Source organism: Grampus griseus (assembly GCF_964374135.1).
Source record: "Grampus griseus genome assembly, chromosome: 4".
Classification (NCBI taxonomy): domain Eukaryota; kingdom Metazoa; phylum Chordata; class Mammalia; order Artiodactyla; family Delphinidae; genus Grampus; species Grampus griseus.
Genome location: NC_138997.1, coordinates 70,739,790 through 70,757,573, shown reverse-complemented (window position 1 = coordinate 70,757,573; position 17,784 = coordinate 70,739,790). Strand labels below are relative to the sequence as shown.

At 44.0% G+C, this 17,784-nt stretch overlaps 1 protein-coding gene across 3 annotated transcripts in view; it reads left to right on the top strand.

Moving 5' to 3' along the window:
- Positions 1-17,493, top strand: part of PDGFRA (platelet derived growth factor receptor alpha) — a 46,082-nt gene extending 28,589 nt beyond the window's left edge. For all 3 annotated transcript variants that reach the window (XM_082653241.1, XM_082653242.1, XM_082653243.1), the window contains exons 16-23: positions 692-858; positions 3,093-3,208; positions 3,570-3,692; positions 4,634-4,745; positions 5,836-5,935; positions 6,050-6,155; positions 7,465-7,706; positions 14,462-17,493. In XM_082653241.1, coding sequence (XP_082509367.1) covers positions 692-858; positions 3,093-3,208; positions 3,570-3,692; positions 4,634-4,745; positions 5,836-5,935; positions 6,050-6,155; positions 7,465-7,706; positions 14,462-14,609 — 1,114 coding nt within the window. In that variant the 3' untranslated portion in view covers positions 14,610-17,493. The remainder of the gene's footprint in view (positions 1-691; positions 859-3,092; positions 3,209-3,569; positions 3,693-4,633; positions 4,746-5,835; positions 5,936-6,049; positions 6,156-7,464; positions 7,707-14,461) is intronic.
- Positions 17,494-17,784: the final 291 nt, after the last annotated feature.

Sequence of the window (17,784 nt, the reverse complement as noted above, 5' to 3'; positions counted from 1 at the left end):
ACATGGTGCTGAGAGATACCTGATGTCTGCAGATGTTTTGAACCGGGATATCATGTTGGGGATAGGTTTGCTGATAGGTTTGAATGAGAGTGAGGGTTGGAATAGTTCTGGGAACCAGTTTGCTGTTTACGTGTGTTCTACTTAAGACCTCTAAATGCATCTCTGGCCAGGGATGCCCCAGTACTCATGCCTTGTGAGAAACTTCTAAGTTTGAGATACTGGTCCTTGCTGAACGCTGTGCCTATTAGTCCCCATTGCAGAAGTCTAAAGTGGCTAAAAAGATCTCTGTAGATACGAAGTTCCGTAAGATCAGAAAGGACGTGAGTTCACTTCATATTAATTTACTCAATGGACACCAGATTGGTGCTAAATGTATTGAGTAGCAGGATTTGTCTGCCCAAGCCACTTGGTCATGGGGTGCAGGTTCGTGGCCCGTGAACTGAAAAACAGAATAAAGACAGACACAGCTGAGTTGAGATGGTCCATGTGTTTGTGCGATCGTTGATTGATGCTCATGCCCCCGACTAGACCACCCTCGTGAAGGGTATGGGTGGTTGTGCTTTTGTTCCCTGTGCCGCCCCCATGGCCACCACTGCCTCGCAGGTGGTGGGTACCTAGTTGTCATCTACTGAATGTCGGGCGATCACTCCAGAGGACAGCCTGGTTAAGGTTTCTTTTTCTGTTTCTACAGTTACGTTATTTTATCTTTTGAAAACAACGGTGACTACATGGACATGAAGCAAGCTGACACTACACAGTATGTCCCCATGCTGGAAAGGAAAGAGGTTTCTAAGTACTCAGACATCCAGAGAGCGCTGTACGATCGCCCAGCCTCATATAAGAAGAAATCCATGTTAGGTAAAGGCGTCTTTGCTTACGCTTTGGGTGTTGTGATCTTCCGGTGGTTTAGTATGATGCCTAAAATACTCAGAAGATGCTGAGCAGGCCTGGGAAGTAGGGCCGCCAGGCCACATGGTTCCTAACTGCAGATCTGCACACCTGAGTCTAGGACATGTTTTTGAAGGTCTGTGGCCTGTGGATTGAAAAAAGAAAAAGAATAAAGATAGACCTCATGTAATAAATTTTTCAGACTTTAAATGTAAATATTTTATTTTATTAATTTTATCTTTCTGTCCAGTTTTATTCAGATATAATTGAGATACAGGACTGTGTAAGTTTAAGGTGCACAGCATAATGATTTGACTTACAAACATCATGAAATGATCACCACAGTGAGCGTAGTGGACATCCATCATCTCACACAGATGCAAAATAAAAGAAAAAGAAAAAGATTGTTTTCCTTGTGATGAGAATGTTTAGTATTTACTCTCTTAACTTGCATATATAATATACAGCAGTGTTAATTATATTGATCATGTTGTACATTATATCCCTGTAATGTACATTTTAAAATGTAGTCATTTTAAAGAATTGTTTATTCTGACATAATGATATTCATTTTTTGGTGTTAGCATGACTTTTTTTTTTTCTTCTTCAAATGAAAGTATGGTGGTAGTTGATGTTTTTTCTCAGTACCCTTACTTGGAACAATTAAAAGCTGGCAATCTTATATTGGTTCCTAATATTTTTTTTTAATTTAATTATATAAATCTCTAATATCTGTGAGTTCCATAGCCCTTGTTTTTAGCTTTGCTAATATCCAGTTTGTGTTAGAAACTGGAAAGTGGACAATTTGAGGTTATATTTTCTGACAAGGGTGTTGGGTTTTTCTACTGAATGTTGTTTGAAGGAAGATCCGTTTGTTTTCAAAGCAGATGAGCATGTGGCAGGGTTGAACTGATTTGTAAACTCCAGGGAGCCTAGCTGATGCCCATAGCAGATGGACCACCCCACATCTGCTGGGGGTGGTCCTTCCAGGCTTCTACTCTCATCACAGGCTTGGAGTGGGGAGGAGGCTGCTAGATAGATCTGACGATGCCTTGTTCCATAATCTTGTATTACCGGGTCTGAGACCTCCCGTTGGTCCCTGCAAAAAGGTGTTGAGCTGTCATGGAAATTGTTTTGAAAATCATTAATGTACTCTGGATGCTTTCAGGGTTCTTAAGTGAAAGGTACAGTCATTAAGAAAAGAATGTGCTTGTTCTGCAAAGCGCAGTACAGAATAATATTTTCCACTCCTGCAGCTCCAAGGTCCATTCACATCTCATTGCCAGCTGGGTAAACTTCCAAGCCCTTTTAAAAGATTAGCCAGTGAGACTTGTCGGAACCAGTCCTTCCTCTCCCCTCCTGTATTGTTAAAAATAGTTTACGTTGCTTCCCAGGCTGGACGTAGCTCTAGATGTCAGGGGAACCTGATTCATGCTCAACCCAGGCCCAGTTGGCAGGCAGACCATTGCTTTCTGGCTGGAAAAATGTGAAGGGCTGAAGCTACTCTTCACATGCCTGAACTTTTTCAAAAAGTGCTGAGAACTGCTGGCCTAGATTGCCTCCTTCCTCGAAAACCCTGGGACCCTTCCAGAGGGGACCAACTGGGGAAAGTGGACAAGTTACAAAGAAAGGGAACTACGCGCGAAGTCTTTGGCACTGACCTTTAAGATCACTATCTCTAGTTGGACTGGTGGCTAATTTTATTCACAAAGTAAGCCAAGTACTATGAAGGTGGCTTTAAAAAGAAAAAAAAAGCAATTCCTAGAAGCTGCTTTTTCAAAGAGCCCTCGTGTACATTCCTCACGGATTTGTGTGTGTGTGTGTGTGTGTGTGTGTGTGTGTGTGTGTGTGTTTAAAGTGGCTGAGGTGATTTGCTAACTAAGATTGAAAAAAGAAATTTGGGAGGCAAACAACAAAATATGTGTGAGAACGCATGATACTGGTCCTTATGGAATCATATATACTTATATATATACTTAAACCAGGTATGTGTTTCTACAGATGTATTTCTTTTTAAAGAGAGCACTTTTGCATATTTTACACACACTGCTGTGAGGTTTAGAAACTATAACAAAATGATCTTAAGTGTGTTCTTTGGACAAGCCTCCGCAGTCTGACGAGCGGCCCAGCCCTTCGGGAGTATCAAGGTGGGTGATGTTTCATGCTGTCCGCCAGCACCAACACACTTAATTCCTTTCCTGCAGACTCAGAAGTCAAAAACCTGCTTTCGGATGATAACTCAGAAGGCCTTACTTTGTTGGATTTGTTGAGCTTTACCTATCAAGTTGCCCGAGGAATGGAGTTTTTGGCTTCAAAAAATGTAAGTGTATTCAGGGGACAGAGACTTCTTTAGACCCAGGCCACAGATCTGAGCAAGGTGAGCGTGGAAGGGAGATCATGGAGAAGCCTGTAGCAATGGCTGCTTCTCTCTTCCTCATCCCCAAAGCAGAGTGGGGCATCCAACAGGATCAGGTGTCTACTTTTCTCCAGAGCTTTGTCCCTCTCGGGAGGGACTGGGATGAGAGCCTGAGAGAGGGGAGCTCTTTATGCCAGGACAGCCTCCCTGAGGCTGTGTGCCAGGCAGCTCCAAGCGCCCCCGTGAAGTGTCCAGTCTTGCAGGGGTGATGCTGTCTAGCGCAGGTGGACTGACACTCCCCGTCATTTCTTCCCTTTCTGCGCAGTGTGTCCACCGGGACCTGGCCGCTCGCAATGTCCTCCTGGCGCAAGGGAAAATCGTGAAGATCTGTGACTTTGGCCTGGCCAGAGACATCATGCATGATTCGAACTACGTGTCAAAAGGCAGCGTACGTGCTCTCACCTTGTTTGGCATGCTCGCCCTCCCTCACTTGCATCTCTGAAAGCAGGTGTTGCTTCCAGCCATTCAGTGCCCAGATTTTTAACATAGAGTCCATGACATTCATGAATGGGCTCCAGGGGTCAGTATGAAAAGCACAAGCTCTACAGACAGACTCCCTGGGTGTGAGCACCATCTCCAGCACCTACTAGTGTGGGAACTTGGGGCACGTTACTTGGCCATTCTGTACCTCGGTTTCCCTGTCTGTATCAGGGAAGTGACATTAGTACCTATCTCCTGAGTTGCTGCAGAGTATTAGATCACTGGATTCATGTAAAATGCTTAGGACAGTGCCTGGCACATACAAAGCAGCCCGTAAGTGTTAGTCATTAATACATAAGTTGTGCATTTATTTCCAAGGAGAGCACCTCTTTTACCAAATTTTCAAATGGTGTCTACGACCCCTAAAATGTTAAAACCACTTGAGTTAATACATCTTAGAGGCACAGTTTCCTTAAAGATAGTCGTTCTGTCCTACACTTGAACCTTCTCCCCACTATTTCTTATAGTTCAAAAATGTAATTGGCTCTCGGGTCACTAGGTCTGTTCTTAATTTCGTTCCTAGGAAGACCTGAAAATAGGGGACAGGTCCATTCAGGGCTCACGCTTTTGGGGTAGACATTCAGGATTAAATATCTTGGCATGTTATTCCTTGGAAGGGTGTAAGAGGCAGCAGTGACCATCCATCATTCATTAAATACATATTGAGCACCCACTAGGTGGCAGGCACTCTCCTGAGTGCCGAGAGTACAGAAGTGAACTAAAGAGACACTCCTGTGGGGCAAGGTTGCCAGTGCAAGCTATTAGCCCAGAGAGGACCCCTTTCTATTCCTGCTGCCGTAGATCATAGCTGCATCTGCTGGCTTTAACGTCCTCCCCGCTTCCCTGCAGACCTTTCTCCCGGTGAAGTGGATGGCTCCCGAGAGCATCTTCGACAACCTCTACACCACACTGAGCGACGTCTGGTCTTACGGCATTCTGCTCTGGGAGATCTTTTCCCTCGGTATGGGCCTGACATCTCTGCTTGTTTGGGTTGTTCTGGAACAACACTGGAAGGGAGATGCTGTGTTTGCCGAGCTCCAGGATGTAAACAATGTTAAGATACCTAGTGTGGGTCAGGTGCACTGCGGCCGATTCACACGTTGTGCACTTACGATGGCTAGTGTGTTTCCGAGCAGACCGAGAAGGGGTCTTGGGGAACTGTGCCCTCACCCCTGGCCTTTGCCCCACTTCTCCTCTGAGCTACATCAGAGGGACCGTCTCCTGCTGGAAATGCTCCCGATGACATTCACTCACCCGCTGCTTCTTCACCTTGGACTTTGGGTTAAGTGGGTTCACCAGTGGGGATTCGCCCTCCCTCACCTCATGGTGGTGGACACTCAGTGAAAGCAGTGCAGTGAGGGAAGGGGAATAGTGACTCCCTTCCTGGTCATCATTCTGGAGGAGAGAAACCTTCTAGTCATTCAGTAAGTCAGGCACCGGTTCCTGAAGAATACAGGTGCCCCGAGCTACCAGGTGAGGGCCCTGCGAGGGGGTGATTCACACCCCTGACTTCCAGACAGTTCACCTGGGGAGGTGAAGCTTACACATTTAACGATAAGCTGTGTGTTCCTGATTTAAAATTGTAATGGAAGCTCAGAGAACAGAGGAGTCCTGGAGTAGTTTTGGAAGGAAACTAAACTTGACCTGGCCTTGGCCACAAAAATGGGAAATGTTTCATGAATCCACTATTGTCCTGATGTGACAGTAAAGGGCTTTCCCTGCCCGTTCTCCTTTTTCGACCCTAGTTCATCCCTCCAGAGATGTCACTGTGGGTCACCCAAGTGTGTGGCCTAACTGAGTCTCGTATTCTGTGACAAACAGAGAATTATCTAGACATTTCAAGACTGCTGCCTTAATTATTTGAACACTTCGGATGGAAATGACTTTCCATCGGGCAAGGCTGTGAAATCAAGCAGATGATAACACTTAATTTCTTTGGAAGAACCGCTACTTCAAGGCGGGGATCCCCAAACATTTTCTAAAGGTGTCAAGTGTTTCAACAGTGTACCACACACTCGTCAGTCCTGGTCGTTTTCTTCTTGGGTCCTCAGGTGGTACGCCCTACCCTGGCATGGTGGTGGATTCTACTTTCTACAATAAGATCAAGAGTGGGTACCGGATGGCCAAGCCCGACCACGCCACCAGTGAAGTGTGAGCCCCCCCTTGCTATCCCGTGGGCCTGTGTTCATGCCCGGTGGGTCTATGGGGGTAGGGGGTGCCCTGACGTTCCTCCCTGTGCCCACTGTGAGTCCTGTGCTTCTCCAGCTACGAGATCATGGTGAAGTGCTGGAACAGTGAGCCAGAGAAGAGACCCTCCTTTTACCACCTGAGTGAGATTGTGGAGAATCTGCTGCCTGGACAATATAAAAAGGTTTGTCTGAGCCTCTTAAGATGGGTGAGTGGAAAGGAATGGGCAAAGGGAGGAGACAACAGCCGGTCATTGCACAGGAGAGCAGTACTGTTCAACACTATGTTAAAGGAGCATTTTCAAAGGAGGAAAAAGATGGTGTGATCCAGTGGCCGGGGCTTCAGGGAGTGCTCCCTGGGCCCTTGGTAGCAATGAGGAGTAGAAACCCTCCTCTTCCTGCACGGCTCCCTTTCATCCTGAGTGTGCGACACCTGTAAGCACTTCATTCTCCATATGCTTGAGTATCTGAAGCTACTGTGCAGTTAGAAGTCTCAGAGCACCCACAGCCATTAAATCGCTAATTTGAATGCACTTAAACCCATGCGAAATTGGCTTTTACCAGCCGACTGGAAGGAACAACCTCAGCTGTTATCTGTGGCTCCAGCTGGTTTTTTGTGGAATAGGAAGCATTGTTCAAAGGAACAAATGTAATTTCATGGAACCAAGCAGGATACGGTAATGAATGAAACAAATTTTTGCTGAGATGCTGAGAAGGAAGCCCAGACACACTTGTGTAATAAACTCAGTTTCTTAGATTCAGTCATCATGTAGGTTTTCCATACTTATTGCTTCTCTTCCTTCTTCTCGAGGAAGAGCAGTGTTAGCTGAACTGGAAGTTAAATACTTTTGTTTATCGATTATCTCACTGCCCCTTACAAGTGCCATAAGTGAGGCAGAAGGAAGGAAGGAAATTAACGATAGGAAAGTCAGAGACACTCTGGTTGGTGAAATTGTGTTGATGGGAACAGACTGGAACTATTGTTGAAAATGGGGTCTTTTTTATTTTATTTTTTATTTTATTTTTTTATTTTTTTATTTTTATTTTTATTTTTTGGGGGGGTCTTTTTTAGATCAATGGTCCCTAAGTTTTGAATTACATTTCTCCAGTGTTTGGGGATTAGGAAGACTTCTGGTATGGTGCTCCCAGTGGAAGCCCTGTTCACCTCTTATTGGGACTCATCCAAGCCCTGGAGAGACTGTGTGATGGGGACCAGAAGGGTCCATGCTAGTCCCAGAGAAGGGAGTGTGTGTGTTTGGGGACGCAGTTGTAGCTACTGACTGAGAAGGGGTTCTTGGTATCTCAAGACCTACCAGCAGGAGATCTCTGCCACGGGTGGCCCTTTCTTCATGTTACACATCTCTGCGGAACAGTTGACACCTGACTCTCCTTCAGTTGTCAACAGTTAAAAAATAGTAAGCTCTGAGCATCTGTGTTCTTTTTTGCAGTTCTATCAGTAACCCTTGAGTAACTATGTGAAATGAACATTTGCAGAGTTATGAAAAGATCCACCTGGACTTCCTGAAGAGTGACCATCCCGCCGTGGCACGTATGCGCGTGGACTCCGACAATGCGTACATTGGCGTCACCTACAAAAACGAGGAGGACAAGCTGAAGGACTGGGAGGGTGGCCTTGACGAGCAGAGGCTGAGCGCAGACAGTGGCTACATCATCCCTCTGCCTGACATCGACCCTGTTCCTGAAGAGGAAGACCTGGGCAAAAGGAACAGACACAGGTAGACACGAGACCTCAGCTTCCTGCCGAGCTCTCTCCTGTCCCCTCCCCCAGCACACCTGAAGGGGAGGAGCCATTGCCCCATTGTGAGGCCCTCCTGGTGCTGAATCTGTCCTGGGGGAGCCAGTGGCAGAACCCCCAGGGGTCTGTTTAGTTTTGAAAATGCTTCCCAGATGATTCTTTAAATTTTTTGTTTGTTTGTTTACTCAAATATAGTTGGCTTACAATATTATATTAGTGTCAAGTGTACAACATAGTGATTTGATATTTTTATAGATTATACACCATACAAAGTTATTATAAATTCTAGATTATTTCCCTATATGTGCTGTATATTACATCCCTGCGATTTATTTTTTTGCGGTACGCGGGCCTCTCACTGTTGTGGCCTCTCCCCGTTGTGGAGCACAGGCTCTGGATGCACAGGCTCAGCGGCCATGGCTCACGGGCCCAGCCGCTCTGCAGCATGTGGGATCTTCCCGGACCGGGGCACGAACCCGTGTCCCCTGCATCGGCAGGCGGACTCCCAACCACTGCGCCACCAGGGAAGCCCCCTGTGATTTATTTATTTTATAACTGGTAGTTTGTACCTTTTAATCCCATTCACCTACTTTGCCCCTCTCCCCTCTGGTAACCACTAGTTTGTTCTCTGTGAGTCTGTTTTTGTTTTGTTTGTTAATTTGTTTTCTTTTTTTAGCTTGCACATATACGTGAAAACATACAGTATTTGTCTTTGACTCATTTCACTAAGTGTAACACCCTCCAGGTCCGTTCACGTTGTCACAAGTGGCAAGATTTCATTCTTTTTTATGGCTGAGTATTTCATTGTGTATATATACCATATCTTCCTTATCCATTCGTCGGTTGATGGGCACTTAGGTTGCTTCCATATCATGGCTATTGTAAATAATGCTGTTAAGAACACTGGGGTGCACATATCTTTCCGAATTAGTGTTTTCATCTTCTTTGGATAAATACCGAGAAGTGGAACTGCTGTGTCGTATGGTAGTTCTACTTTTAATTTTTTGAGGAACCTCCATATTGTTTTCCATAGTGGTTGCACCAATTTACATTCCCACTAACAATGTGCTAGGGTTTTCTTTTTTCCACATCCTCACCACCACTTGTTATTTCTTGTCTTTTTGATGATAGTCATTCTGACAGGCATGCCATGATATCTCATTGTGGTTTTGGTTTGCATTTCCCTGATGATTAGTGATGTTGAGCATGTTTTCATGTGCCTGTTGACCATCTGTATGCCTTCTTTGGAAAAATGCCTATTCAGGTCCTCTGCCCAATTTTTAATTGGATTGTTTGGGGTTTTTTGATATTGAGTTGTATGAGTTCTTTATGTATTTTGGTTATTAATCCCTTATCAGACATATTTTTGCAAATATCTTCTCTCATTCAGTAGGTTCCCTTTTCATTTTGTTATTGGTTTCCTTTGCTGTGCAAAAGGTTTGATCAGGTCCCATTTGCTTATTTTTGTTGTTGTTGCTCTTGGTTGAGGAGACAGGTCCAAAAACATATTGCTTAGACCAATGTCAAAGAGTGTACTGCGTATATTTGCTCCCTGGAGCTGGTGGAGGTCTGGGGCAGGAAGGGAAATGTTTCCCTGATGGAGAACCTTTGACTGAAGTCCTCAAGTAATTTAATCAAACTGACACAGCAACTATGATTACTGAAATAATATAAGCCTCTCTTGCTGGTTTTTTTCTTTTTTCTTTTCTTTTCTTTTTTTTTTTTTTTTTTGGTATGCGGGCCTCTCACTGTTGTGGCCTCTCCCGTTGCGGAGCACAGGCTCCGGACGCGCAGGCTCAGCAGCCATGGCTCACGGGCCCAGCCGCTCCGCGGCATGTGGGACCTTCCCGGACCGGGGCACGAACCCGTGTCCCCTGCATCGGCAGGCGGACTCTCAACCACTGCGCCACCAGGGAAGCCCCTTTTTTCTTTTCTTTTTTGGCCCCACAGCATGTGGGTGGGATCTTGTGGAATCTTAGTTCCCCGACCAGGGATCTAACCCACATCCCCTGCAGTGGAAGCTTGGAGTCTTAACCACTGGACTGCCAGAGAAATCCTTCTTCCTGTTTTCTTATTTAGTTTCTTAATTCAAACTGAGGAGAAAATTGAGAGGCAGGCTGTACTGGGCTATTTGACGCTACATCAGTGGTTTCATTTATTCATTCATTCATTCGTGCTACATTGGGTCTTTGTTGTTGTGCCTGGGATTTCTCTAATTGTGGAGAGCGGGGGCTACTCTTCATTGTGGTGCACGGGCTTCTCATTGCGGTGGCTTCTCTTGTTGCGGAGCATGGGTTCTAGGCGTGTGGGTTTCAGTAGTTGTGGCACACGGGCTTAGCTGCTCCGCGGCATGTGGGATCTTCCCCACCCAGGGCTCAAACCCATGTTCCCAGCATTGGCAGGCAGATTCGTAACCACTGCGCCACCAGGGAAGTCCCCATCAGCGGTTTTAAACCCTGGCTGCAAGTTGGAGCCACCTGGGGAGATTTGATAACTACTGCTATACAAGCCTCACCCAGGCCAACAAATGATAATCTCTGGGAGTGAAGCACAAGCACTCTCTGGCTGATTTGTTCTTTCTTTCTTTTTAACTTTGTATTATGGAAGATTTCTAACGTGCATAATTCAAACAGTATAGTGAACTGTCAGGCACCCACCACTCAACTTCAGTGTTGATGAACCCATGACCTGTCTGCTTGCGTAGCCATATCTACTCCTCCTCTACCACTTCCCTCTGGATTATTTTGAAGCAGCTCCTAGACATCATATCATTTCACCCATAATATTTCAGCATACATCTCAAAAAGATAAGGGCTCTATTTTAAAAAATAACTATAGTTATTAAAAATAACTACAGTACCATTATTTCACCCCCCAAATTGACAATAAATAGTTAAAAGCATCCGATATCCAGTCAGTGTTCAAATTTCCTTGATTCTCTCATAAATATTATTTTACATTTAGTTTGTTCTGTTCAAGACCCAAATGAGAGTCACACATTGACTTTGGTTGATAGAGCTCTATAAGTTCGTTCTGCCTCTTTTAGCCCCCTTGCATATTGTTTGTGTAAAAACCAGAGCATTTGCCTGTAGAGTTCCCACATTCAGAATTTTGCTGCTTGCATTACTGTTGTGAGTTTTATCATATGCTTCTGTCTCCTATATTTGTTGGAAATTGGTAGTTAGTCTGGAGGCTTGATCTGACTCAGTAGATTTTTGGTAAGTGTGCTTCAAAGATGATGCGCGGTGTACAGGAGGTACATGCTGTACCGTTGTCTCTTTCTGTGACAATAGCAGCCACTGGTGATCATACCTAGACCCATTAAGTTATTACCAACGTGATGCTAATGCACAGCCAGCACTAGAACCATTGGTTTGTATGGTCCAGGGGGAGGGGCCATGCCCCACTTCCTTGCTCTCTTTGCATAACCCTTGGACAGAGGCAGGAGAAGGTAGGTGGTGATAGTGGCCCCAAGTTCAAGGTCCAAGTTGCTTATGAGTTTCTCTCTTTCTCTCTTCATTCAGGATATTGCTGTCTCTTTCTCATTCAGTTGAATACATATAAATATTTAGGCAGAAGCACATGACATTATTATTTTGGAGGCTTATAACTGTGACCTCTCTCAACCAATTTAGGTGTAAGATATAGACAGCCCTTGTTTATGTGTATGCACCAGGTAATTTTAAAAATATAGTTTTTATTTGTTTTTGTGATGCGATTTGGAGATGGGAAAAAGTGAGCTGTCTGACTTACCTTTCTGTTTATCCTCTGCTCAGAACAATTTTTAAAGGTGTTTATGTTCCTTTAGTAAACACTGTTTCTCCAAGTTTTGGGTAGTTTTTGTAGAACTTCTTGGGGGTGGGAAGAAGGTTGAACAGTGGGTCTTGGAGTGCTCACTATACCCCAGATCTGTCATCCATTTGGTTACTTTGTGTTTGAGGGCCCTGAATATTTCAACTGTAAAAAAGGGTTCTGCTTCTAAATAAAGTTAGAAAATCACTTTGCGATAAATAACATAAGAAAGGTGCCAAGAACTGTTCTAGGGGTACACAAGGCTGGACTTCAGAATTTGACATGTATTCCACAGAGAGAGCAATTCTAGTTGGTAGGTAGTTGTTGTATTAAAAAACTGGGACTTCTGTAAGGGTGATACATTTGGTTTTCTCTGAATCACACAAAGTATGTCCCAAATGATTACACTAGGTCAGCGAGACTGTGGCCCTGACAGGTGGGCTGAGATGGTGAGTGTCTTAGCTTGTGCTGCCTTAACACAGTACCACAGACTAAGGGGCTTAAACAACAGGAATTTCTCACAGTTCTGGAAGCTGGAAATTCAAGATCAAGGTGTTGGCAGGTTTGGTTTCTCCCAAGGCCTCTCTCCTTGGCTTGCACATGGCCACCTTCTTGCTGTGTCCTCACATGGGCTTTTTCTGTTTGTGCATCTCTGGTGTCTCTTCTTATAAGGACACCAATCCTACTGGGCTAGGGCCCCATCCTTATGACTTCATTTAACCTTAATTACCTCCTTAAAGGCCCTGTCTCCACATTTTTCACATTGGGGGTTGGGGCTTCAACATATGACTTTGGTGGGATACAATTCAGCCCATAAAAGATGGGGGATTCCAGATCTGGGATGCTCTGGGTGTAGGCAGGCAGGAGTGAGCATGGTGGTCTTGTGGAACACCCTCCTCAGGCTCAGGATGCTTGGCCTTGGGAGGCGAGTGGGCCTGAGAAAGAAAGGGCCTTGCTGTAGAGGACTTGGGGATGCTAGGTCAGAGCCTATCAGGAGTCAGGTCCTGGGCTACAAGATGAGCACTGTGGCTTGGGAACCAGAAATAAGCCCAGTCATCAGCATTAGGAACCCCCGTCCGTGAAGCCTGATGAGCAGCAAGGATGATGTGGTGCTGAGTCTTGGTGGAAGCTAGCTTCTTCTGTGCCCACAGTCCAGCCATTGGCCAAGGTCCCGGGAACTGGGTTTGGCCTCTTGGGGAGAGAGGCTGCCAGGACTAGATGGTTATTAAGACCAGCCAAGTGGACTAGGATTCACAGTGAGGCTTTAGGACCAGGGTATAAGTGGGGAGGGAAGGTGGAGTACAGACTAGGAACTGAGCAAAAGCTCAGTCTTAAGGAAGGGCCCAATCTGGAGGGTTATGAAGGGGAACTCAGTCCAGTAGCCCCATAGGTTCAAAGAGCTCTCTGGGCCACCGGGGCCCCACGGTGGAGGGTAGCAGACTGTTTCCCGTGGGCTTCTATTGGCCAGGCTTGGTTCTCTACTTGGAAACTGATACGGAAAGGAGGGGAGAGAGCCTCTTTTTTGGTATGCATGTGTGAGACTCCGTCATGTGGCCACCCAGCTGATGGTATGGCTTCTATGCCGTGTGTGTAGCATGGTGCTGCAGCCTCGCCATGAGGAGGTGAAGCTGTGGTCCTGCCTATCAGCAGGTGATAATCTGCTTGCAGCTAAAAGAGATACATGAAAATTTAGCAACACAGGGTAGGATAACAGTAAGAGAGTAAGAGTTCAGAGAAGGGAAGACAGGCAATAGTGACAGTCTGGAGACCCTAGAGAATATTTTCTAAAAATTTTTGTGAAAAATTTTAAGTGTCCAGAAAAATTCTAAGAATATATCTACCACTTAGATTTAGCTGTTGTTAACACTGTATCACATTTGCTTTACCTATATATTATATATATAATATACATATATATGGTAGGTGTTGTGTGTATCACAAACGTACACTCATACTTTTTTTCTTGCTAAGTCACCTGAAACAAAGTCATTTGAAATTCCAGCACACATCTCCTAAGAATAAGGAGACTCTCCTACATAACCATAATAGCATGACCACACATGAGAAAATTGACAACTATTCCTTGATATCATCTAATATCCGGGCCCTATTCAAATTCAGAGTTTGGATAACAGCAACAATAATCATAACTAACATTTATCGAGCGCTTATTATGTGCTAGGTACTCTACTCAGTGCTGTATGGTTATTGCCTTACTGCTGTATTTAATCTCCCTAACAAACAGGAATATTGTCAGGCACTGTTGTCATCTCATTTTATAGGCAAGGGAACAAGTTCAGGAGGTTAAGGGACTTGTGTGAAGTCCCACAGCTGGTAAGTGGTGGACCATTCCACATCTAAGGCTGTCTGTCTCTAGAACTCCCTTCTCAGACGCTACTCTAGTAAGTAAAGAGCCTTCACCTGGGCCTTTAGGACTCAAGGGGGGATTGGATGTAAGAGGAGGGGAAGGAGGGCATGCCTGGGGCGTGGGGTGAAATCCTGAGATCACAGTTTGGACGTTCAGGAGCTTTCAGGGCTAGCAAGTGACTGACCCGGCTGCACTTTGCCCCAATTTCATCCCTCTGCTTTTTCTTCCCCAGGTCTTTTGATCGGGCATTGCTTCTTTTCTCTTCCACTGGGGTTGAGTAGGGAAAATAGAAATTGTCACAGCTTGTTAGCAACTTTGATGGAGGATCTGGCAGAAGAGAAGGGAAGCTGAAGTGTGGAGATGACCTGTGGATCTGGGTTTTCCATACGGCCCACTGCAGTGTGATGGGGGCTGCGTCTGGCTTGGTGGCAAAATCTTGCCCAGCTGGGTAGCCTGGGTTTGAATGCCAAAGGATGTTGCAGGAAGAGCTCCTTTGCTTTGGGGGGCCACCTTGGAAATGCCCCCATGGTCTAGTTGGTCTGACTGTGATCTTTTCTATTCTTTCCCCTCTCCAGCTCGCAGACCTCTGAAGAGAGTGCCATTGAGACAGGTTCCAGCAGTTCTACCTTCATCAAGAGAGAGGATGAGACCATCGAGGACATCGACATGATGGACGACATTGGCATAGACTCCTCGGACCTGGTGGAAGACAGCTTCCTGTAACTGGCAGATTCGGAGGGGACCTTCCACTCCTGGAACCAACTTGGATCCTTTTAAGAAAACCACTTTACTGCAATGCAAAGTTTGAGGGGAGGACTTGGATGATGTGTAAAGAGAAGTTCCCAGCCAAGGGCCTCAGGGAACCTTCTAAATACGAATGAATGGGATATTCTGAAATGAACTTTTTTGTTGTGGCCTCTGGCAATGCTTCAGTAGCATCTCATTGGCATGTGAAGTATGGAGGTAGATGGACAAGGAGATAACGGGCCACAGGAGACAAACTTTGCGATTCAGGGGCATTGGTGAGATTCCAACCTACACAACTTTTACTGCAACAAAACTCCAGCATTGTAATTATGTAAATAACTCTAACCAAGGATGTGTTTTGATTTGTATTAACTATCTTCTCTGGACTTCTGGAGAGACCACTCAGTCCACCCATGTACTTCACGCTTGAAACCTGGTATCAGCTGCTGTTGGACTTTCTTATGAAGTACATGCAAAACCACTTTTGAACCTTAAAAGGTACTGGTACTATAGCATTTTACATTTTTTTTTTTTAGTGTTGAGGAGATAAAAGATAATAATTAACCAACTTTGTTTATTAGATTTGGGTCATTTATAAGCCCGACAACTCATTTTCATATTGTAATCTACGTTTATAATAATGCTACTGTTATCAGTAACGCTAAATGTGTAATATGTAACACGTTTTCCCTACAGAAAAAGCACAATTTAAAAAAAATCCTTACTAAGTAGGTGACAAGTTTGACAGTTTTTGACATTTATATTAAATAACATGTTTCTCTATAAAATATGATTATAGCTTTAGTGGATTAAATTTAGTTGAACATAGAGAACAAAGTAAGAGTAGTGTCTTCCAGCAAGTCAGAGTTTTTAACTATGTACTGAATAGTTCCCTAATCCATTGTACTAAAAGCAATTAACTGCCCTTTGAAGTAATGCGATTTGGAATAAATAAACAAAACCCCTAAATCCTAAATGTTCTCAATATTAAGGCATGAGTCTCTGCCTAACATGACTTCTCATATTATTACCCAGTGGAAAAAGTAATCATCAGCAAAAAGACTGGATTTGCAGAGATTTTGTTTTCATGCCTGGTGATAATTCTGGTGGATCTCAACACATAGATATTTTAAATTCTGCGAACCCTGAAAAAGTCAGAAGTATGCCCTGAACAGGAGCCCCCTTCCTTACCCCCAGGAGGAATAGTTTGGAACTCTGAGACAATAAAGGCATTGTTTAGTGAAGGCTGTGTATGCCATAGCCTGGATCCTTGGTCCCCATATGGAACCGGCAACCAGAATCATGAGATTCTATGTCCCTATCCGAGAGATTCTGAATTAATTAGGTCTGGGGGAGCAGAGACCTGTATTTTTATAAACATCCTGGCTGTTCTGATCAGCCAGATTTGGGGAACACCGGCGTAGATGACAGGAAGTTGCCATGGGAAAAAAATAATTTGAAATAGAAATCAACCACGTAGGAAGCCTCCATTTAAATCTTTGGCTCTGGGTCAGTGACATTTAATGCCATATATCTGGCAATTGCCACACTTAATTTAATATCACAGTCTTAGCTGAGACTGAGCAAGCCAAGTCTTGGTTTAGTAGATCTCACTGCATGGGGAACTGAACCCCCTCCCCACCAGTTTCCCGCCAAAAGGCATGTACAAAAATGATGCAATTCAGTGTACCAAGTCTCTGTATGACCAGGTCACTATTTTGGTGAAAAAAAATTTTTTAAGTTTTACTGATATTTTGGGGTTAGAGGGGAGGACAGATTGTCACATCCATCCAGATTGTCAAACCGGTTGTTGTGGGTTCATTGGCATTCTGTGCGATACCACTTAATTGCTGACACCATATGAATGAAACATGGGCTGTGATTACTGCAATCACTGTGCGTACTCATGGCAGGTGATGCTTTGGAAGATGTAGAAGCAATAACAAGGTACTTGACTACCTACTGGTGTAATCTCAATGCAAGCCCCACCTTTTTCATGGTAAGTGTGAAGACTGAGCCAGATTGGCCAATTTAAAAAGAAAACCTGACTAGGTTCTGTAGAGCCAATTAGACTTGAAATACGTTTGTGTTTCTAGGATCACAGCTCAAGCACTCTGTTTATCGCTCCCTGTTTATCATACAGCCTCCTTTTGTTGGTGCTTTGCATTTTGATGTCCTTTGAGTCTTGCATGACATCATGAGGCTGGATGAAAATTCTCAGACCAGCAGGATCTAGTCCTGACGAATGCTGTCACCTGAGTTTGTATGTGGCTGCATTTTTTTTTTTTTCTCTCTTAAATAGTGTTTTCAGTGTATGACAGATTTGTTTCCTTTCTGGCCTCCTGCAAAGACCCCAGATGAAAATTTGTCAATCCTTCCTGCTTTCTATTTTTATGAAGACAATCAAAGTTGGCCTGAGAAACACAATTTGTGACTTTTTAAATGATTGATGATGTCCTTAAAATGTGGTCTGCCAATCTGTACAAAATGGTCCTATTTTTGTGAAGAGGGACGTGAGATAAAATGATGTTATACATCAATATGTATATATGTATTTCTATATAGACTTGGAGAATACTGCCAAAACATTTATGACAAGCTGTATCACTGCCTTTGTTTATATTTTTTTAACTGTGATATTCCCCACAGGCACATTAACTGTTGCACTTTTGAATGTCCAAAATTTATATTTTAGAAATAATAAAGAGAAAAATACGTAAATGTTCCCAAAACGGTGGTGTGGTGAATGTTGGAGAACTAACTCGATAGGAAGAGTCTACCGATACAATTGTATTACAAATTGCCCCGTTCATGTTTTTGTTTTAAAACGTGTAAATGAAGATCTTTATATTTCAATAAATGAGATATATATATAATTTTAAATTATGCTAAGGTTTTAGCATTTTTGTCTTTAGTTTAACCATAAATTAAACCAATCCTGTTTAATTTACTTTAGTGACGTTCTAGTAGGACTCTGTATTATGGTTTTAATGAAACCAATAGAAAATTCTAGTTTCAAACATTATTTGAGGTCGTTAGTTCTCAGAACCAGCATTTGGCTTAAAGATGACTGGCACCTAGCTCATCTTTGATCCTGTCTATTGTTTGTTATAGTAGCATTTTGTGCATTTTCCCCTGCACAAGGAGTACA